This window comes from Petromyzon marinus, chromosome 10, assembly GCF_048934315.1.
Source record: "Petromyzon marinus isolate PM22_M1 ecotype Great Lakes invasive population chromosome 10, UKy_Petmar_22M1.pri1.0, whole genome shotgun sequence".
NCBI lineage: Eukaryota > Metazoa > Chordata > Hyperoartia > Petromyzontiformes > Petromyzontidae > Petromyzon > Petromyzon marinus.
The window spans coordinates 2136812-2162479 of record NC_133676.1 but is presented as its reverse complement, the minus strand read 5'-3'; the positions used below and the strand labels follow the sequence as shown (position 1 = coordinate 2162479).

At 51.3% G+C, this 25668-nt stretch overlaps 1 protein-coding gene across 2 annotated transcripts; it reads right to left on the bottom strand.

Moving 5' to 3' along the window:
• Positions 1–13992: 13992 nt before the first annotated feature.
• On the bottom strand, positions 13993–25580 carry COMMD3 (COMM domain containing 3). Of its 2 annotated transcripts, none has more exons than XM_032951843.2 (8): positions 25445–25580; positions 23230–23359; positions 22618–22681; positions 21863–21897; positions 17294–17354; positions 16676–16732; positions 16497–16556; positions 13993–15601 (listed from the first exon to the last, which is right to left on the bottom strand). In XM_032951843.2, the coding sequence occupies exons 1-8, from the start codon at positions 25578–25580 to the stop codon at positions 15584–15586; spliced, it is 561 nt and encodes a 186-aa protein (XP_032807734.1). In that variant the 3' UTR covers positions 13993–15583. The 2 variants fall into 2 exon arrangements, with proteins under 2 accessions (XP_032807734.1, XP_032807733.1); XM_032951842.2 differs by having other exon boundaries at positions 13993–15583.
• Positions 25581–25668: the final 88 nt, after the last annotated feature.

Here is a 25668-nt window from a genome sequence, read left to right as displayed (position 1 = left end):
ACAGACAGCACAGACACAGCACAGACACAGCACAGCAGACACAGCACAGACAGCACAGACACAGCACAGACAGCACAGCACAGCAGACACAGCACAGACAGCACAGACACAGACAGCACAGACAGCACAGCACAGACAGCACAGCACAGCACAGACAGCACAGACACAGACACAGCACAGACAGCACAGACACAGACACAGCACAGACAGCACAGACACAGACACAGCACAGACACAGCACAGACACATCACAGCACAGACACGACACAGACATGACACAGACACGACACAGCACAGACAGCACAGACACAGCACAGACACAGCACAGCAGACACAGCACAGACAGCACAGACACAGCACAGACAGCACAGCACAGCAGACACAGCACAGACAGCACAGACACAGACAGCACAGACAGCACAGCACAGACAGCACAGCACAGCACAGACAGCACAGACACAGACACAGCACAGACAGCACAGACACAGACACAGCACAGACAGCACAGACACAGACACAGCACAGACACAGCACAGACACATCACAGCACAGACACGACACAGACATGACACAGACACGACACAGCACAGACACAGCACAGACACGACAAAGACACGACACAGCACAGACACAGCACAGACACAGTACAGCAGACACAGCACAGACACAGCACAGACAGCACAGACAGCACAGACACAGCACAGACACAGCACAGACAGCACAGACACAGCAGACACAGCAGACACAGCACAGACACAGCACAGACACAGCACAGCACATACACAGCACAGACAGCACAGCAGACACAGCACAGACACAGCACAGCAGACACAGCACAGCAGACACAGCACAGACACAGCACAGACACAGCAGACACAGCACAGACACAGCACAGACACAGCACAGCAGACACAGCACAGACACAGCACAGGCACAGCACAGACACAGCACAGCACAGACACAGCACAGACAGCACAGACACAGCACAGACACAGCACAAACACAGTACAGACACAGCACAGGCACGACACAGCACAGACACAGCACAGACACAGCAGACACAGCACAGACACAGACACAGCACAGACACAGACACAGCACAGACAGCACAGACACAGCACAGGCACAGCACAGACACAGCACAGACCCAGACACAGCACAGCAGACACAGCACAGACACAGCACAGCAGACACAGCACAGCAGACACAGCACAGACAGCACAGACACAGCACAGACACAGACAGCACAGACACAGCACAGACACAGCAGACACAGCACAGACACAGACACAGCACAGACACAGACACAGCACAGACACAGCAGACACAGCACAGACACAGACAGCACAGACACAGCATAGACACAGCACAGACAGCACAGACACAGACACAGCACAGACACAGCACAGACACAGACACAGCAGACACAGCACAGACAGCACAGACACAGCACAGACAGCACAGACACAGCACAGACACAGCACAGCAGACACAGCACAGACAGCACAGACACAGCACAGACAGCACAGCACAGCAGACACAGCACAGACAGCACAGACACAGACAGCACAGACAGCACAGCACAGACAGCACAGCACAGCACAGACAGCACAGACACAGACACAGCACAGACAGCACAGACACAGACACAGCACAGACAGCACAGACACAGACACAGCACAGACACAGCACAGACACATCACAGCACAGACACGACACAGACATGACACAGACACGACACAGCACAGACAGCACAGACACAGCACAGACACAGCACAGCAGACACAGCACAGACAGCACAGACACAGCACAGACAGCACAGCACAGCAGACACAGCACAGACAGCACAGACACAGACAGCACAGACAGCACAGCACAGACAGCACAGCACAGCACAGACAGCACAGACACAGACACAGCACAGACAGCACAGACACAGACACAGCACAGACAGCACAGACACAGACACAGCACAGACCACAGCACAGACACATCACAGCACAGACACGACACAGACATGACACAGACACGACACAGCACAGACACAACACAGACACGACAAAGACACGACACAGCACAGACACAGCACAGACACAGTACAGCAGACACAGCACAGACACAGCACAGACAGCACAGACAGCACAGACACAGCACAGACACAGCACAGACAGCACAGACACAGCAGACACAGCAGACACAGCACAGACACAGCACAGACACAGCACAGCACATACACAGCACAGACAGCACAGCAGACACAGCACAGACACAGCACAGCAGACACAGCACAGCAGACACAGCACAGACACAGCACAGACACAGCACAGACACAGCACAGCAGACACAGCACAGACACAGCACAGGCACAGCACAGACACAGCACAGACAGCACAGCACAGACACAGCACAGACACAGCACAGACAGCACAGACACAGCAGACACAGCACAGACACATCACAGACATAGCACAGCACAGACACAGCACAGACACAGCACAGACACAGCACAGACACAACACAGCACAGACAGTACAGACACAGCACAGACACAGCACAGACAGCACAGACACAGCACAGACAGCACAGACACAGCACAGACACAGCACAGACACAGCACAGGCACGACACAGCACAGACACAGCACAGACACAGCACAGACACAGACACAGCACAGACAGCACAGACACAGCACAGGCACAGCACAGACAGCACAGACAGCACAGACACAGCACAGACACAGCACAGACACAGACACAGCACAGCAGACACAGCACAGACACAGCACAGACACAGCACAGCAGACACAGCAGACACAGCACAGACACAGCACAGACACAGCACAGCACAGACACAGCACAGACAGCACGGACACAGCACAGACACAGCACAGACACAGCACAGCAGACACAGCAGACACAGCACAGACACAGCACAGACACAGCACAGCAGACACAGCACAGACACAGCACAGGCACAGCACAGACACAGCACAGACAGCACAGCACAGACACAGCACAGACACAGCACAGACAGCACAGACACAGCAGACACAGCACAGACACATCACAGACATAGCACAGCACAGACACAGCACAGACACAGCACAGACACAGCACAGACACAACACAGCACAGACAGTACAGACACAGCACAGACACAGCACAGACAGCACAGACACAGCACAGACAGCACAGACACAGCACAGACACAGCACAGACACAGCACAGGCACGACACAGCACAGACACAGCACAGACACAGCAGACACAGCACAGACAGCACAGACACAGACACAGCACAGACAGCACAGACACAGCACAGGCACAGCACAGACAGCACAGACAGCACAGACACAGCACAGACACAGCACAGACACAGACACAGCACAGCAGACACAGCACAGACACAGCACAGACACAGCACAGCAGACACAGCAGACACAGCACAGACACAGCACAGCACAGACACAGCACAGACAGCACGGACACAGCACAGACACAGCACAGACACAGCACAGCAGACACAGCACAGACAGCACAGACACAGCACAGACACAGCACAGCAGACACAGCACAGACACAGCATAGACACAGCACAGACACAGCATAGACACAGCACAGACATAGCACATACAGCACAGACACAGCACAGACACAGCACAGACAGCACAGACACAGCACAGCACAGACACAACACAGACACAGCACAGACACAGCACAGACACAGCACAGCACAGACACAGCACAGACAGCACAGACACAGCACAGCAGACACAGCACAGACAGCACAGACACAGTACAGACAGCAGACACAGCACAGACAGCACAGACACAGCACAGCAGACACAGCACAGACACAGCACAGACACAGCAGACACAGCACAGCAGACACAGCACAGACACAGCACAGACACGACACAGCACAGACACAGCACAGTAGACACAGCACAGACAACAACAACAACAACAACCGCCATTCGCCACTAAGTGGCGGTGACGTCACCACGACGCTTGTGCCAGGCTATGTGCACCCTGAGGCCACGTGCTGTCTGTGCTGTGACAGCAGACACAGCACAGACAGCACAGACACAGCACAGCAGACACAGCACAGACACAGCACAGACACAGCAGACACAGCACAGGCACAGCACAGACACAGCACAGACAGCACAGCACAGACACAGCACAGACACAGCACAGACAGCACAGACACAGCAGACACAGCACAGACACATCACAGACATAGCACAGCACAGACACAGCACAGACACAGCACAGACACAGCACAGACACAACACAGCACAGACAGTACAGACACAGCACAGACACAGCACAGACAGCACAGACACAGCACAGACAGCACAGACACAGCACAGACACAGCACAGACACAGCACAGGCACGACACAGCACAGACACAGCACAGACACAGCAGACACAGCACAGACAGCACAGACACAGACACAGCACAGACAGCACAGACACAGCACAGGCACAGCACAGACAGCACAGACAGCACAGACACAGCACAGACACAGCACAGACACAGACACAGCACAGCAGACACAGCACAGACACAGCACAGACACAGCACAGCAGACACAGCAGACACAGCACAGACACATCACAGCACAGACACGACACAGACATGACACAGACACGACACAGCACAGACAGCACAGACACAGCACAGACACAGCACAGCAGACACAGCACAGACAGCACAGACACAGCACAGACAGCACAGCACAGCAGACACAGCACAGACAGCACAGACACAGACAGCACAGACAGCACAGCACAGACAGCACAGCACAGCACAGACAGCACAGACACAGACACAGCACAGACAGCACAGACACAGACACAGCACAGACAGCACAGACACAGACACAGCACAGACCACAGCACAGACACATCACAGCACAGACACGACACAGACATGACACAGACACGACACAGCACAGACACAACACAGACACGACAAAGACACGACACAGCACAGACACAGCACAGACACAGTACAGCAGACACAGCACAGACACAGCACAGACAGCACAGACAGCACAGACACAGCACAGACACAGCACAGACAGCACAGACACAGCAGACACAGCAGACACAGCACAGACACAGCACAGACACAGCACAGCACATACACAGCACAGACAGCACAGCAGACACAGCACAGACACAGCACAGCAGACACAGCACAGCAGACACAGCACAGACACAGCACAGACACAGCAGACACAGCACAGACACAGCACAGACACAGCACAGCAGACACAGCACAGACACAGCACAGGCACAGCACAGACACAGCACAGACAGCACAGCACAGACACAGCACAGACACAGCACAGACAGCACAGACACAGCAGACACAGCACAGACACATCACAGACATAGCACAGCACAGACACAGCACAGACACAGCACAGACACAGCACAGACACAACACAGCACAGACAGTACAGACACAGCACAGACACAGCACAGACAGCACAGACACAGCACAGACAGCACAGACACAGCACAGACACAGCACAGACACAGCACAGGCACGACACAGCACAGACACAGCACAGACACAGCACAGACACAGACACAGCACAGACAGCACAGACACAGCACAGGCACAGCACAGACAGCACAGACAGCACAGACACAGCACAGACACAGCACAGACACAGACACAGCACAGCAGACACAGCACAGACACAGCACAGACACAGCACAGCAGACACAGCAGACACAGCACAGACACAGCACAGACACAGCACAGCACAGACACAGCACAGACAGCACGGACACAGCACAGACACAGCACAGACACAGCACAGCAGACACAGCAGACACAGCACAGACACAGCACAGACACAGCACAGCAGACACAGCACAGACACAGCACAGGCACAGCACAGACACAGCACAGACAGCACAGCACAGACACAGCACAGACACAGCACAGACAGCACAGACACAGCAGACACAGCACAGACACATCACAGACATAGCACAGCACAGACACAGCACAGACACAGCACAGACACAGCACAGACACAACACAGCACAGACAGTACAGACACAGCACAGACACAGCACAGACAGCACAGACACAGCACAGACAGCACAGACACAGCACAGACACAGCACAGACACAGCACAGGCACGACACAGCACAGACACAGCACAGACACAGCAGACACAGCACAGACAGCACAGACACAGACACAGCACAGACAGCACAGACACAGCACAGGCACAGCACAGACAGCACAGACAGCACAGACACAGCACAGACACAGCACAGACACAGACACAGCACAGCAGACACAGCACAGACACAGCACAGACACAGCACAGCAGACACAGCAGACACAGCACAGACACAGCACAGCACAGACACAGCACAGACAGCACGGACACAGCACAGACACAGCACAGACACAGCACAGCAGACACAGCACAGACAGCACAGACACAGCACAGACACAGCACAGCAGACACAGCACAGACACAGCATAGACACAGCACAGACACAGCATAGACACAGCACAGACATAGCACATACAGCACAGACACAGCACAGACACAGCACAGACAGCACAGACACAGCACAGCACAGACACAACACAGACACAGCACAGACACAGCACAGACACAGCACAGCACAGACACAGCACAGACAGCACAGACACAGCACAGCAGACACAGCACAGACAGCACAGACACAGTACAGACAGCAGACACAGCACAGACAGCACAGACACAGCACAGCAGACACAGCACAGACACAGCACAGACACAGCAGACACAGCACAGCAGACACAGCACAGACACAGCACAGACACGACACAGCACAGACACAGCACAGTAGACACAGCACAGACAACAACAACAACAACAACCGCCATTCGCCACTAAGTGGCGGTGACGTCACCACGACGCTTGTGCCAGGCTATGTGCACCCTGAGGCCACGTGAAGTGTCGAACGCCCGCTGGCAGGAGGTCACGGGGCAGACCCAGGTGCCACGGGTCGACTGACTGAGATGACTGGCTGATGCACCACCTGTGCCCCCTACTGTGCCAACCTGCTGTGCTTTAGCCACCCGGCGCTCCGCTCGCTGTTGTGAGCGTCGCTCCTCCGCCCTCCGTTGTTGTTGGAGGGCGACTGCCTCCAACTGCCCAGTAGCATCCTTCACGAGCCTCCTCCACAGAGGCCGATCTTGACACCGCTGGTACCAGTCATCGGCAAGTCCACTCAGCTCCACGTCCTCCTGTACCACATCACTCCATCTCTTCTCTAGCCCGTGCCGCGCCCGCTTAGCCCCCTCAATCCGGCCAAACAAAAGCTGTTTCGGCATGCGGTGGCTGGGCATGCGGGCTACATGACCCAGCCATCGCAGCCTTGCCTGCCGGAGGAGCTCACCGATGGGACCCTGCCCAGATCTTTCAAGGATTTGTGAGCTCCTCACACAATCCAGTCTGGTTAAACCCAGGATGGATCGTAGGCAGGCCAGCCTAAATGTTTCTAACCGGCGAAGATGTTCCATTAGGGGGGTCCACGTTTCGCAAGCATAGAGAAGGGAGGGAATGACCGTGGCCGAGAAGACCTGAAGCTTAGTGCGGAGCGACAGACCAGGTAGCTTCCACACAGCGTTATGCAACCGATGAAAAGATATTGCCGCTCGACTGATTCGGAGTGAGACCTCTGCTGTTAAACTGGAGCCAGTCATAAGCACACTGCCCAGGTATGGGAAACTCTCCACTCTCTCCACAACTGCCCCATCACCGATTGGGAGTTGTGGGGGTGGAGTGTCCGATGGTACAAAATACCCAGGCAGGTGCTTAGTTTTGGTGGGGCTGATGGTAAGGCCCCACCTCTTAGTGGCATGCTCCAGTCTCAGCAGCAGCGTCTCCAACTCCTCCTCTGACTGAGCAGCTATTACCAAGTCATCAGCATACATAACGTGGTTGAGCAATAGGGAGCCATCCCTTGACCGCACCCGGGCATCGATTAGCCTCCCATTATATCTGTACCATATGGAGATTCCCCCGGTACAGCTATTGAAGGCTTCACGAACTACGTGGTCAAAATAGATGTTAAATAATGTGGGAGCCAAAGGACATCCCTGTCGCACCCCAAGGTGTACAGGGAATGGCTCTGACTCCCGGCCACGTAGTTTTACCCGGGCCCGCTCACCATCATGAAGGTCCTTAATGATCGTGAGCAGAGGGTCAGGTACTCCAAAAGCGCAAAGAACGACCCAGAGCCCAGGCCTACTGATGGTATCATAGGCCTTGACCAGGTCAATAAAGCAGAGATGTAGGTCTTGTTGGAATTCCCTACACCTCTGCTGTAGCAGACGGACAGAAAATATGGCATCTGTGCAGGACTGCCCTTTCCTGAAACCGCATTGGGGCTCCGCAAGCCTCTCCTCAGCGTGCCTGGCAAGGCGATGCTGAATAATCCTTGCCAGGACCTTTCCCGGCACACTGAGGAGTGAGATGCCCCTGTAGTTGTTACAGTCTGTGCGGTCCCCCTTCTTAAAAAGGGGGACCACCAGGGCATCCTTCCAATCCTGCGGAACCCGTCCAGTGGTCCAGACTGTTGTTATGATGTCATATAGGGCAGTCTGTGCACAAACGCCACCCTCCCTCAGCATTTCGCTTGGGAGATCATCTCTGCCCGCTGCCTTTCCTGGTCTCAGACTCCGGATCGCCTTCAATACTTCCTCAGCAGATGGCACCTCAGCCAGCCACTCACAGGGGGTGACTTCATCCAATATTTGAGGCACCGCAGCCTCAGCAGGGTCATCCTCACTTTGTGCCGCGATGTTTTCCTGGCTGAGGGATTTTCCCTCCCCCAGGACCTCACAGAAATGCTCAGCAAATCTGCGAACCTGTTCCTGGGGGTCGGAAATTGGATCACCGTTTTTTCCCCTAATGATGGTAATAGGTGTGGCGCTGCAGGTTACTTTTTTGATGGAGTTAAATAGAGATTTGTGATCACGGGCCACTGAGGCAGACTCCATCTCCTCAGCAACCCGCGACCACCACCCATCCTTGCAGCGCCTCACGGCTCTCCGAACCTCCGAGCGAAGGCTGCGGTAAGCCTCCTCATTCTCTGACGTGGGATTCTGTAGCCGATGACAGTGGGCCTGTCGCTTTTTCTCAACCATCCTGAACAACTCCTCTGTCATCCAGGGTGTCTGGGGAGGTCTGGACCGCGTACCCAAAGCAGCCATTGCAGCTGCATGAGTCACAGTCCTAAACCTCGCCCATTTACCCTCGACATCAGGAGGAGTCGGGGACGATGCCAATCCCAGCCGCAAGCGATGATGAAATTCTCGCTTGCAACTTTCATCAGATAACTGAGACCAGGCCACTTTAGGTTGGAATGGGGTCCTGGGTTTACACCCACCACCGGAGTAGAAGAATGGCAGGCGCATCTTACAGATGACTAGTCGATGGTCAGAGGGCAGATCAGCTCCACGGTAGGTCCTGGTGTCAAGGACATGGGCTCGCATTCGCTGGTCCGTCACTATGTAGTCCAGCAGATGTTCTTGCTTGGACCCGGCATGCATCCATGATGTTGTGTGGATGCGCCGATGCCGGAACAGCGTGTTGGTAATTACAAGCCCATGGGCTGCACAAAAATCTAGCAGCCTCCTACCGTTGTTATTGAGCTGATCTGGCCCATGCCCTCCAATCACTCCAGACCAGGTGCCAGTATCATGACCAACTCGGGCATTGAAGTCACCCAACATGATGACTCTATCCCGAGGGGCCACTTTAGCCAGCACCTGTGACAGGAGGTCATAGAAGGCATCTGACTCATCGGCTTTGCCTGCATCCCTCCACGGATGTTCATCTTCGGTGGGGGCATAAGTAACCACGACCACCATTCCTCGCCTCCGATTGATGGGAAGGTGAGCCCAAAGTAGCCTGGGGCTTACAGCTTCCCACACCTCACCGCCACGCTCCCACGCCCCCTTCATTCTTTTGTTCAAAAGAAGACCCACACCCTGTTGTTTGGCAGTCTGCTGCCCCGAGTAGAGGACTGTCCACCCCTCATGGTGGCAGGAGCCAGAGCCGGTCCACCGGACCTCCTGAATGCCGCATAGATCCAGGCGGTACCGGTCCAGCTCCCGACAGAGGAGTGGCAGCCTCTCCTCTGCAGTGAGCGTTCGAACATTCCACGTGGCCAACCGTAGTGGCTTTTCGTTGTTTCTGGAGTAGCCCCGAGGGTAGGTATTCAATCTCCTGGCTCCGCCAATTGGGGTTTGGCCAGGAGACGTCATAGACGCCTGGCCCCCCGGGGCCTCCGGCACAAGCTTAGTTGTTACATATTTCAGTTTAATTCGTAGTTTCGTGGTAATTAATTGAAGGTGGAGGGGTTACCAGCCCCTCGCACCCGTCCAGAGCCCCCGTTTAGCCCCTGTGGTGGACACATATGCCATGAGGGGAGGAGCCAATCAAAATTGGATCTCCCCCCACAGCGCTGTCCACGACAGAGTTGCCCGTCCGGCACCGCGAGGAGGTAGGGGGTTGTTTTGCCGGACAGCACAGACAGAGCACAGACACACACACGACACAGCACAGACAGAGCACAGACACAGACACAGCAGACACAGCACAGGCACAGCACAGACACAGCACAGACACGACACAGCACAGACACAGCACAGACACGGCACAGCACAGACACAGCACAGACACAGCACACAGCACAGACACGACACAGCACAGACACAGCACAGACAGCAACGACACAGCACAGACAGCACAGACACGACACAGCACAGACACAGCACAGTAGACACAGCACAGACAGAGCACAGACACACACACGACACAGCACAGACAGAGCACAGACACAGACACAGCAGACACAGCACAGGCACAGCACAGACACAGCACAGACACGACACAGCACAGACACAGCACAGACACGGCACAGCACAGACACAGCACAGACACAGCACAGACAGAGCACAGACACACACACGACACAGCACAGACAGAGCACAGACACAGACACAGCAGACACAGCACAGGCACAGCACAGACACAGCACAGACACGACACAGCACAGACACAGCACAGACACGGCACAGCACAGACACAGCACAGACACAGCACACAGCACAGACACGACACAGCACAGACACAGCACAGACAGCAACGACACAGCACAGACAGCACAGACACAGCAAAGGCACAGCACAGACAGCACTCACAGCACAGACACAGCACAGACACAGCACAGACACAGACAGCACAGACACAGCACAGACACAGCAGACACAGCACAGACACAGACACAGCACAGACACAGCACAGACACAGCAGACACAGCACAGACACAGACACAGACAGCACAGACACAGCATAGACACAGCACAGACACACCACAGACACAGACACAGCACAGACACAGCACAGACACAGCAGACACAGCACAGACAGCACAGACACAGCACAGACAGCACAGACACAGCACAGACACAGCACAGCAGACACAGCACAGACAGTACAGACACAGCACAGACAGCACAGCACAGCAGACACAGCACAGACAGCACAGACACAGACAGACACAGACAGCACAGCACAGACAGCACAGCACAGCACAGACAGCACAGACACAGCACAGACAGCACAGACACAGACACAGCACAGACAGCACAGACACAGCACAGACACAGCACAGACACAGCACAGACACGACAAAGACACGACACAGCACAGACACAGCACAGCAGACACAGCACAGACACAGCACAGACAGCACAGACAGCACAGACACAGCACAGACACAGCACAGACAGCACAGACACAGCAGACACAGCACAGACACAGCACAGACACAGCACAGCACAGACACAGCACAGACAGCACAGCAGACACAGCACAGACACAGCACAGCAGACACAGCACAGCAGACACAGCACAGACACAGCACAGACACAGCAGACACAGCACAGACACAGCACAGACACAGCACAGCAGACACAGCACAGACACAGCACAGGCACAGCACAGACACAGCACACACAGCACAGCACAGACACAGCACAGACACAGCACAGACAGCACAGACACAGCAGACACAGCACAGACACATCACAGACATAGCACAGCACAGACACAGCACAGACACAGCACAGACACAGCACAGACACAACACAGCACAGACAGCACAGACACAGCACAGACACAGCACAGACAGCACAGACACAGCACAGACAGCACAGACACAGCACAGACATAGCACAGACACAGCACAGGCACGACACAGCACAGACACAGCACAGACACAGCAGACACAGCACAGACAGCACAGACACAGCACAGACAGCAAAGACACAGCACAGGCACAGCACAGACAGCACAGACACAGCACAGACACAGCACAGACACAGCACAGCAGACACAGCACAGACACAGCACAGACACAGCACAGCAGACACAGCAGACACAGCACAGACACAGCACAGACACAGCACAGCACAGACACAGCACAGCAGACACAGCACAGACAGCACGGACACAGCACAGACACAGCACAGACACAGCACAGCAGACACAGCACAGACAGCACAGACACAGCACAGACACAGCACAGCAGACACAGCACAGACACAGCATAGACACAGCACAGACACAGCAGACACAGCACAGACACAGCACAGACAGCACAGACACAGCACAGACACAGCACAGACAGCACAGACACAGCACAGCACAGACACAACACAGACACAGCACAGACAGCACAGACACAGCACAGCACAGACACAGCACAGACAGCACAGACACAGCACAGCACAGACACAGCACAGACAGCACAGACACAGCACAGACACAGCACAGACACAGCAGACACAGCACAGCAGACACAGCACAGACACAGCACAGACACGACACAGCACAGACACAGCACAGTAGACACAGCACAGACAGAGCACAGACACACACACGGCACAGCACAGACACAGCACAGACACGACACAGACACAGCACAGACACGACACAGCACAGACACAGCACAGACACGGCACAGCACAGACACAGCACAGACACAGCACAGCACAGACACACGACACAGCACAGACAGCAACGACACAGCACAGACAGCACAGACACAGCACAGGCACAGCACAGACAGCACTCACAGCACAGACAGCACTCACAGCACCGGCACAGCACAGCACAGACAGCACTAACAGCGCAGACACAGCACAGACAGCACAGACACAGCACTCACAGCACAGGCATACCACAGACAACACTCACAGCACAGACACAGCACAGGCACAGCACAGCACAGACAGCACAGCACAGACACAGCACAGACACAGCGCAAACAGCGCGGACACAGCACAGGCACAGCACAGAAAACACAGACAGCACAGACACACCACAGACACAGCACAGCACAGACAGCACAGGCACAGCACAGACAGCACTAACAGCGCAGACAGCACAGACACAGCACAGGCACAGCACAGACAGCACTCACAGCTTAGACAGCAGACACGAGACAGCACTCGCAGCACACGCAGAGCACAGAATTCCCAACACAGGCATAGCACAGACACATCACACACATCACAGGCACAATACAGCACAGAGAGCACACACATAACTCAGCACAGACACAGCGCTCAGAGCACACAGCAGACACAACACTCAAAGCAGACAACGCCCACAGCAGACATAACATACTCACAGCATACATAGCATGAAAACAGCACTTACAGCACAGCACTCGCAGCAGAGGCAGCAGAGGGAGCACCCACAGCAAAAACAGCATCGACACCACTCACAGCATAGAGACAGTACTCACCGCAGACACAGCACTTCCAGCAGTCACCCAAAGCATAGACTCTCAGTACATGCATAACAGCACTCACAGCAAGACTCCCCACATACAGCACAACCCCAGAACATGCAGGCTCGGAACTGCACACACCACAAATGCAGATTTCAACGTATTTAATATAATCATAACTCATGAGCATCACACAGCAGTTGGAACTAAACACACAGCTGCATTGTCACCAACTTAAATTACCCATGAACATCGGTGCACAAACCCTGACGTGCAGACACCATCATCATAACTGTACAGGGAATATCGGAATGCAATCTGAACGAAGTAATTTAATGGTAACCATCCCGCTTCGAACCGGTGAGATTACAGGTACTCCTCCCAAGACCCCGTCGCGTTTGTGCCAATCTCCCAGGAGCATGGCCATCTTTACCACAGGTCAAACCCAGACCTATTTCCCAGTCAGCCTGGGTCTATCATCAAAACTGTGCAGAATACTATATTACAATTCAACATAATACTGGGACCAGATCTCAGTGCAAAATCTATTTCTGTTACCCAGAGAGGTCAATTGCCAGACGGTCCGGGTCAAACCCGGAAGTGTCATCCTGATCTTTCCACAATTACCATCGTCTCCAGGAAAGGTCAGCTGAGATTAGTCCTCAAAATCGTGCAGTGTCCCGCTCTAAAAATCACAAGTGCTTTAAAATTAAATTCAACGCGTGTTTTGTAATCTGGATAAATCTCTCCTGCCCACCACTGCGTTTTGAACGTCATGTACATTGGCCCTGTAAAATAAATGCAACACCATGCGTCTGCAACCATGAAATTCACAAGTGGCAGTGTTCAGCGTGGGCTATAACAATGCAGAACTGCAGGTCACGTGCCTCTCTTCAAACATTGTAAGAGACATTATGTATCACACACATTTCCACATGTTCATATTAGAGGAAAGTCATACATCAACGGTTATTTTTTTTTATAATTTTTCACACTTCCTAACCTCCCTTGTAAAATACGAATAATTGAGCATTTGAAACGGTGTTTCTAGGAGTACATGTGGAACGTGGATGTTTTAAACATCCACATTTCAATCCACAGAGAAGTGTCATAACAATTATGAAAATGTCAAGTGAATGCTTGGGTCTTCAAATAAACATTACATTGCACCTTTTCACTGCACGGTATACTATTTATTTAAAAGTAGACCATACAGTTTCTTTATTAAATGTCACACACAGGCATTTGCAGCCAATGCTATTATTCATAATTGACTTTTGGGTAAGGCCACACAAAGATCTGACCAGTACGTGACCTGACCATCATTGCACACGTGACAATTTTATTTAGTTTGGCCGTGTTGGATAGTGGAGGGTCTTGCAACTTTATTTTTGTCAGATCGTTACGTGGCCTGATCCAAAATTGTATGGTGAATCTTATTAACTTCCTTTTTATTTACGAACTGAAGCAATATGACTGAACATTTTTTGGATATTTTTATCACTCCAAATGGACGATGAAAACACCTTGTAAAGCGAATGCTGCTTACGAACATAATATGCATGTGTCAAGGCCAAGGCACGTCCAGAGAGTTGTTGGAAGAGCACCAGGTGCGAGTGGAGACTTCATTAAGGGTGTGGGACTTTGTTGCTGCTTTCCCAGCCAGCCATCGTAACAACTTCAGACCTGGGCTGCCTTCTCTAGACTCTTGGCCGCGTCTTTGAGTTTCCCCAGCAGATCCTACACACGGCACAGTTTCTGTGATTATATAAAACAAAGTAATGCATCACTCTAGTGTGCATACATCACAAATCAATTCACAGCATTATCATGTTTAGACAAAATAAGAATCAGTTTATATGCCTCCTTCCCATATCTCTCTCTCTCTCTCCACATCCATTTTTTTTATACACCAATTTCAGCAGCATTGGTTTAATTCAAGCAAACTTGAGACCAGTTGTGTCATTCGGTATCCCCTCAGCAATCAGGCTTGATTAAACCACTGCTGGTGAACTGCCAGGTGTTTGTTTACAGGCAAGGACCCTCTTAGATATGGGTCCTGGTTCGACACAAAACTTTAAAATATATTATTTGAAGCTTTCGTGACTGCAGGAATATATCTTTGTATTTGTTGATACTGGGTTGGCAGTGACGCATGATAACAAATAACAAAACACAACACGACGCTTGTTAACCCAGGAAAGCCTCACCGAGCCTCAAGACTGTTTTTCAGGAGACTTCCCAAGATTTCACAGTAGAGGGCGAAGTTGCAGTCGGAGGCGATGTGTAATCCCAAGAGTAATTTGCAGCACTTTTTTACAGCAGGGTATTTGACCATTCCTAGTTACATTTTATGTGTTCTTTAAATTATGAACTATGCATCAAATTATTGAGCCAACACTTTGATTCATAATTGATTTCTTAGTGGGCCAGGTAATGAACTGGGCAAATTTGTGTCATAAGACCCTCCACCACCGAGCATAGCCATACAAATCAAATTGTCACGTGTGAAAGCATTGAACCCACCAATTATTATCATTTCAGCTCAATGGTAAGTTGAAAAACTATTCTCACAACCACAATTTGCATTAGTATCTGACCTAACCCAAAACTAAATTTGTATTAAGTTCCTGCTGTACTATAAGTTCCATACCTGGAGTTGCTCCCTGTTGCAAGTGAATGTTACAGGACAGAGTGAAGCTTCACATCCAACCTAGGGCACAGCATATCAGCACACACAATGTATTAAGCACCAACAATGCACCTCACCATCTAGACACTGCCTGTAAATGTGTAAATACCTATGAGCATAGAGAGATCATCTCTTCTCACCTCTGTGTGTAGGGTGATCTGGTAGTATGGCTCATCAACCTTCTGCAGATGACTGTTCTAAAAGGTAGTGAAGACACAAGTTGTAACAGCTGCTAAACATAAACATTGTAAAATGCTATACCACATCACTGCAAATGACATAACATGATATTTAAACATTTCAGCAAAGGGCAGTCTTCACAGGACGACTACTATTTTATAATGGGTATCATCTGTAAGGAACTGCCACAGCGGTGTAATGGTTAGGCTGGACTTGCGATTCAGGTCACTGGTTCTATTCGATCTCCCGGTGAAGCAGTTGGAACCATCGTTAAAATTCTCAAATCCTCCCCATCGCCTCTGCTCTCCACCCAGCAGTATGAATGTATGCACCATGGTCAATTGGTTGATTGTGTGTGGTGGGGCAAAGTGTGAGCACACCCAATTTTGCAAACACATGTGGTCAACGTGGAAGAGTAGGCCAAATACCCTCTAAACTTGGCTTTAGTTGAGGGCCTTCTGCCAGCAGTGGTATGAGCAAGAAATTGCAGGACTGCACTATTATCTTCACCTTTACAAATTGATTAAATGTTACTTATTGGGAATGTTTTAATGTGCAGCTATGCTATGTTCACACACCTTAATGTGGTAATCCAGACGCCAGGTGACATCAACAAGTGTCCGTGGTGCGTGACCCAATCTGCATTTGCCATGGGTATCAATACATAATCCAGATATGACAAACATAGCAAAATATCTTCTCCCTTTTCACCAGAGTTGGGAAATTCAAGGGCTTATTTCAAATGTAACATTTAAAGTATATTTTAATGTAAAAGGCGCAGTAAACATATCCATTGCAACTATAATTTCTGCAGGTATTCAATTGGTGTAATTATATTCTCTACAACGACGCTAATGATTATCGTGTTATGTATAATATATATTTGCATCGAACTAAGACCCATATCTAACAAAGAGGGCCCTTTCCTATGAACTTCTGTCAGTTTGCCAGCATCGGTTCAATGCAGCCCGACTCTGGCTTAGGCCTCGGCAAGGTAATTTACCCTTTTTACTGGGTAAAAGGGTAAAGGCGTCGACATGCCAAGGGGTAAGGTAAAGGGTAGGTAGGGTAAAGGTAGCTCAGAAGAATTACCCGGTAGGGTAAAGGTAGCGCGAAGCATTACTCGGTAAATACGGTACCTTGTTTACCACTAAAAGCTCCGTGGCGCAGTCCGTGGCTTCCATTTAATAAGTAATATTTAAAAAAACTTTTTTTTAAACACGCTTTTATGAAATGTACTAGTAATGGCAGAACTCCACGACTCCAGGAAGTGGACCCGAAGCTTGCCACAACGTAAGGGGCCGTGGCCAATTACAGCCAACGTCAGTTGACCGTGGACAATTAGACCCAAGCCGAAACATAACATATAAAAAACAATGTTTAAAAATATATCTTTTTTTATGATAGAATATAGTATTGTCATCAGTATGACATAAGCATACCGAGTTTGCAGTCGATACCACATTGGGAAGTGGGTTAAAATTGAGTTACAATATTTGAGGATACAACAACGACAACAAGCGTGTAAAATTGTAATCATCGAGAGTATTCTATATGAATAAAGCGCTCTACCTAGCATTTACCGTTATAAACCTTTTTCATGTGTAGTACCTCAGTAATTAGCCTGTAATCGGGTAATTTGTATGGGGTAAGGGTAAAAGGTAGGGTAAAGGTAGGCTCGTTGCTTTTTACCTTTTACCTTACCTGCTAAAGGGTAAATGGTAGGGTAGAGTGATTGTAATGTGTTAAGGTAAAAGGTAAGTTAAAGGTAGGCTCGTTGTTTTTACCTTTGACCTTACCTTGCCGAGGCCTACTCTGGCTTTATAAATTCAATGTCTGATCAGCAGTGTTAAACCAATGCAGCTGAAATTATAAACTCCCAGAAGACCATGTGGCTGACAGGATGTGTTAAAACAATATATATTTTCTAATGACGGATATGGAAAGGAGGCGTATTGTCTGCGTATTTACTTTAACTATAGGCTTTATTATAATAATTAACCATGGATTTGCATTCTTTGAGCTTACTGCAAAATCATTTCATGGCATAACTTTCTGCATTGAGTAGTAAAGAATAATTCCATTAACAAGTATACTACATATTCTTAGCTCTTTCGGTAAAGTCACATTGAAGGGAAACAATAAATTAATAAAATATATATAAAACAATAAAAATTATCACGACGTTTCGACCATAACACAAACGGTCATCATCAGGTGTGAAAAACCAACGGCAAGAAACATTTGAAAGAAGCGGCGGTCCGCATTTATTTATTTAAAAACGGTGTTTGTATTTATTTATTTATTTTAAGGAACCGTTAGCGCCACGGGCAGTGATTAGGCAGTTTGTTTAGAAGGACGAGTCCATCTATGTTCTGAAAAGAGGAGGGGGGAGACGAAAAATTAATGTATGCTGTCCGAAAGCCACCGTAAGCATGAACAATCAATTAAGATCTGAAATGGTTTATCAAATCCTTCCAATGATTGCTAAGCCAGAATCCATCTTCTCGGTCGAAATTGTCTCTGTGCTTGTATATGTGGATAGCCTCATGAACGAATCTCTCATGGTAGCCAGATGCCTTACAAAGAACCTGTCTTGGAGAAGTCAATGTCATGTGAGCCTACGGAATTATAACAATGATCTGCCACGGCCGAGGTGTTGGTCCTACCGTGTTTAAGGTCTGCTTTGTGTTCACGAATGCGGTCCGAGACATGGCGTTTGGTTTCTCCAATGTAACTACTACCACAGAGGCAACTTAGTTTGTAGACACCAGGGTATTGTATGTCTGGAATCACATCTTTTACAGATGGAACCAGATCACAGATTCTATGTAATGTGTTGAAACGGACCTGGATCTTGTGTTTATTCAAGATTTTGGAGATCTTTTTTGTGATCCCCGCAATGTAGGGTAAAGTGATGGTTTTGAAAGGCACCTCAAGAGGGTCCTTATTCATGGTTTGAGTGATAGCTTTGCGGATTGTATAGTCGGAGTAACCATTAGCCTTAAGAGCTTGGTGTACGTGCTTGAGTTCACTGCCTATGTGTTCCTGGTCGGATATGCATTGGGCTCTATGGTACAGAGTCTTGATGAGAGAATTCTTCTGTGATGGATGGTGGTGGGGATCCGGTTTCAGATAAGCATCCGTATGGGTAGCTATCCTGTAGACAGAGTGGCTCATTGAACCATCAGGTCTCTTTTTTATTAGGACATCCAAAAAAGGTAGCTTGCCATATTTTTCGACTTCCATGGTAAATCTGATGGCTGGGTGTATGGAATTGATGTGGTCGAAGAATTGGTCTAGAGCAGGCCGGCCATGTGGCCAGATGACAAAAGTGTCATCCACGTACCTCTTCCATAAGGTTAGGTGCAGAGTGGCAGTCTGGATGGCGTCAGTCTCAAATTTCTCCATGAAAATGTTAGCTATAACCGGAGATAGGGGGGAGCCCATTGGGGTGCCCTCAGTTTGTTTGTAGAAAGTTCCATTCCAAGTGAAGTATGTATTGGTTAAGCAGTGTCTCACCAGGGGGGGTACCTCAGTGTTTAGTCCTTGATGAACCAAGTCTTCAATGATTGCGATGGTGTCAGGTACAGGAACTTTGGTGAATAAGGAAACTACATCAAAACTGACAAGCAGGTCGTCTGGGGACAGGGAAATACCCTTGATTGTCGGTGAGACACTGCTTAACCAATACATACTTCACTTGGAATGGAACTTTCTACAAACAAACTGAGGGCACCCCAATGGGCTCCCCCCTATCTCCGGTTATAGCTAACATTTTCATGGAGAAATTTGAGACTGACGCCATCCAGAGTGCCACTCTGCGCCCAACCTTATGGAAGAGGTACGTGGATGACACTTTTGTCATCTGGCCACATGGCCGGCCTGCTCTAGACCAATTCTTCGACCACATCAATTCCATACACCCAGCCATCAGATTTACCATGGAAGTCGAAAAAGATGGCAAGCTACGTTTTTTGGATGTCCTAATAAAACAGAGACCTGATGGTTCAATGAGCCACTTTGTCTACAGGAAAGCTACCCATACGGATGCTTATCTGAAACCGAATTCCCACCACTATCCATCACAGAAGAATTATCTCATCAAGACTCTGTACCATACAGCCCAATGCATATCCGACCAGGAACACATAGGCAGTGAACTCAAGCACGTACACCAAGCTCTTAAGGCTAATGGTTACTCCGACTATACGATCCGCAAAGCTATCACTCAAACCATAAAGAAGGACCCTCTTGAGGTGCCTTTCAAAACCATCACTTTACCCTACATTGCGGGGATCACAAAAAAGATCTCCAAAATCTTGAATAAACACAAGATCCAGGTCCGTTTCAACACATTACATAAAATCCGTGATCTGGTTCCGTCTGTAAAAGATGTGATTCTGGACATACAGTACCCTGGTGTCTACAAACTAAGTTGCCTCTGTGGTAGTAGTTACATTGGAGAAACCAAACGCCATGTCTTGGACCGCATTCGTGAACACAAAGCAGACCTTAAACACGGTAGGACCAACACCTCGGCCGTGGCAGATCATTGTTATAATTCCGTAGGCTCACATGACATTGACTTCTCCAAGACAGAGGTTCTTTGTAAGCCATCTGGCTACCATGAGATATTCGTTCATGAGGCTATCCACATATACAAGCACAGAGACAATTTCAACCGAGAAGATGGATTCTGGCTTAGCAATCATTGGAAGGATTTGATAAACCATTTCAGGTCTTAATTGATTGTTCACGCTTACGGTGGCTTTCAGACAGCATACATTAATTTTTTCGTCTCCCCCTTCCTCTTTTCAGAACATAGATGGACTTGTCCTTCTAAATAAACTGCCAAATCACTGCGCGTGGCGCTGACGTTTTTTTTATAAATAAAAACAACGTTTAAAAATAAATAAATTAATGCAAACCGACACTTCTTTCAAATGTTTCTTGCCGTTGGTTTTTCACACCTGATGACGACCGTTTGTGTTATGGTCGAAACGTCGTGAGAATTTTTTATATATATATTTTATTATTTTATTGTATCCCTTCAACGTGACTTTACCGAAAGAGCTAAGAATATGAATTACTGCAGTCACGAAAGCTTTAAATCAAAATTTAAGTATACTACATGTCAGACTTACCGTCCAAGCAGCAGTTTCATATCAGCTAGATTATCCTGTGGGCAGATAATGCATGGGTTTACAGTATTTCATAGCAGGTTATTAGACACAAACAACACGATACAAATTACTTGTAATAATTCGTGCACGTTGCATTATTGTTGTGTGCCGTATTCGAAAATTACCTGAAGATTACCAATTTGGATTAAGCAACGCGAGTATCGCCCCCTACTGGCACACTAAGGCCACTTACAGGCAAGTGCCAAGTCACCTTGTGCTGCACAGGGGAAACTGGTACTTGGCCCTCCCTTGAAATGTTCAAGATGAAATGTGATGTAAGTTGCTTTTTGTGTATGGAGTGCTGTGATCGGCTCCGGTGGATTGGCTGCTCTATCAGAAACAAATTATTATAGTTGTTAATTGGTGTTTAATATTGCTAACGTTTGTGCTGATAATAAGTTTAGGATATTACATGGCTTTGATGGACAATGGTCAAGAATAGTAACGGAGTGGCAGACAAGGAATGGAACGTGACCAAGAAGATGGGAGCAATGAAATCAGTTTGTGTGGTGCAGGTGCTGGATGGATTGTAGCATTTCAGGATCGTGAGAGGTGGTGCTTTCAGAAAGCCTTCATCCAGCAGTGGACTGATCATGGCTGATAATATGCAAATATTACTAAAACCCCACGTCTGTAATTTGGCAGATCCAATTTCTACCCATCTCCACAATTTAGTTTCACAGTCAACAAGTGTGTTCACAATGTCCAGGACATACCTGGTAAGCCGTAGTAAATATTGCCACTCGGTCAGCGCTGAACTTAAAATCCTCCATCCACTGCCTGGAAAAACAAAAGTCATAATTTGTAATGAACAAACATTTAGTCCGAGTAAAGTTGTACAGGTGAAATAGATAAAACACCTTTCTTGGCAGGACCAAAAATAAGCAGATAACCTCCTTCCCACATTCCTCCCTCAATATAACAAAATACCGGTGGAGTTTTTACACATCCCATATTTTCAGCGGCATTGGTTCAACACGTCCAAAGTCTCCGCCGGCTTAGACAATGAGTGTCTTATTTGCAGTCAGGCTTTTCTTGAACAAATTTTGGTTAACCTCCAGATGTTTATGGACAAGGATCCTCTCTGTTAGATAGCGGTTCTAGTTCAACATAAAAACTAGGTAATATGTACCACAAACCCATCATTAGCGTCTCTGTGGAGTATATTAAGTCAGGAGAGAAGCATACGATATACCTCCTTCAAATATCTCCCCCTCCACGTAATACACAACACTGGTGGCATCAACTTCACTAGAGCCTGGGTTTGTTGTTGCGTCCTGCACCATCAACTTGGGTGGGTGACCTCCGGCTCGAGTGCTCCCCCTCACCCCAGCCGAGCAGGGTCGAGGCCGTGTCGGGCGGCCTCGAGGGCCAGGGCGAGCAGCCCCGAGTGGCACAGCTTGAGGGTGGCCGCGTTCACGGCCGCGCCGCCCGACGACTCCTCCACACTGCGGCTCCCTGCGGTGAGGAACACGCGGTGAGGAACACGGGGTGAGGAGCACGGGGTGAGGAGCACGCGGTGAGGAGCACGCTGTGAGGAACACGCGGTGAGGAACACGCGGTGAGGAGCACGCTGTGAGGAACACGCGGTGAGGAACACGCGGTGAGGAGCACGCGGTGAGGAACACGGGGTGAGGAGCACGCGGTGAGGAGCACGCGGTGAGGAGCACGCTGTGAGGAACACGCTGTGAGGAACACGCGGTGAGGAGCACGCGGTGAGGAACACGCGGTGAGGAGCACGCGGTGAGGTGCACGCGGTGAGGAGCACGCGGTGAGGAACACGCGGTGAGGAGCACGCGGTGAGGAACACGCGGTGAGGAACACGCGGTGAGGAACACGCTGTGAGGAACACGCGGTGAGGAACACGCGGTGAGGAGCACGCGGTGAGGTGCACGCGGTGAGGAGCACGCGGTGAGGAACACGCGGTGAGGAACACGCGGTGAGGAACACGGGGTGAGGAACACGCGGTGAGGAGCACGCGGTGAGGGACACGCGGTGAGGAACACGGGGTGAGGAACACGCGGTGAGGAGCACGCGGTGAGGGACACGCGGTGAGGAACACGGGGTGAGGAACACGCGGTGAGGAGCACGGGGTGAGGTGCACGCGGTGAGGAGCACGCGGTGAGGAGCACGCGGTGAGGAACACGGGGTGAGGAACACGCGGTGAGGAGCACGGGGTGAGGTGCACGCGGTGAGGAGCACGCGGTGAGGAGCACGCGGTGAGGAACACGGGGTGAGGAACACGCGGTGAGGAGCACGCGGTGAGGGACACGCGGTGAGGAACACGGGGTGAGGAACACGCGGTGAGGAGCACGCGGTGAGGAACACGCGGTGAGGAACACGGGGTGAGGAACACGGGGTGAGGAACACGCATTGAGCACGCGGTGAGGAACACGCTGTGAGGAGCACGCGGTGAGGAGCACGCGGTGAGGAGCACGCGGTGAGGTGCACGGGGTGAGGTGCACGCGGTGAGGAGCACGCGGTGAGGAACGCGGGGTGAGGAACACGCGGTGAGGAACACGGGGTGAGGAACACGGGGTGAGGAACACGCGGTGAGGAACACGCGGTGAGGAGCACGCGGTGAGGAGCACGCTGTGAGGAGCACGCGGTGAGGAGCACGGGGTGAGGAACACGGGGTGAGGAACACGCGGTGAGGAACACGGGGTGAGGAACACGCGGTGAGGAACACGGGGTGAGGAACACGGGGTGAGGAACACGCGGTGAGGAACACGCGGTGAGGAACACGCGGTGAGGAGCACGCGGTGAGTAACACGGGGTGAGGAACACGGGGTGAGGAACACGCGGTGAGGAACACGGGGTGAGGAACACGGGGTGAGGAACACGCGGTGAGGAACACGGGGTGAGGAACACGCGGTGAGGAACACGGGGTGAGGAACACGGGGTGAGGAGCACGGGGTGAGGTGCACGCGGTGAGGAGCACGGGGTGAGGTGCACGGGGTGAGGTGCACGCGGTGAGGAACACGGGGTGAGGAGCACGGGGTGAGGAAGGCCGTCTCTGTCTCTGGGGTGAGTCGTTGAGCTGGGGGGAGTGGTTGGCTGTGTGAGTGGTTACGAAGTGCTTGGTGGAGTGAGCGTGAGGAGTTGGCTGTGTGAGTCAGGTAGGATTTTACCCTCGGCGGAAGAGCCCTCGGCTCGATCACCTCGCTCCTAGGACCCTTACCCCCCCACCGCCTCACATTCACCCCCTCGTCTCACCCCCTCGCCTCACCCCTCGCCTCACCCCCCCACCGCCTCACATTCGCCCCCTCGTCTCACCCCTCGCCTCACCGCCTCACCCCCCCACCACCTCACATTCGCCCCTCGCCTCCTCACCCCTCACCTCCTCACCCCCTCACCCCTCGCCCCTCACCCACCGTCTCACCCCTCGCCCCTCGCCACACCCCCACACCGCCTCACATTCACCCCTCACCTCACCCCCTCGCCTCACCCCCCCACCACCTCACATTCACCCCTCGCCTCGCCCCTCGCCTCACCCCCTCGCCCCTCACCCCCCGCCTCACCCCTCACCCCCCGCCTCCTCACCCCCGGTCTCTTTATCGCCGAGCGCCGCGTACGCGTCCCGCACCACGGCGCGAAACGCGGCCGCGTCCATCAGCCCCGGGTCGGCGCTCAGCTCCACGCCGAGGCGCGCCGAGCCCGACAGCTCCATATCCGTCATCGTCTCTCACGCCTCTCCTCGTTCTCCTGCGCACTGTGGCCTCGGGCAGGAGCAGGAAGCCTTGAAGCAGGAGAAGTGGGGAGGAAGA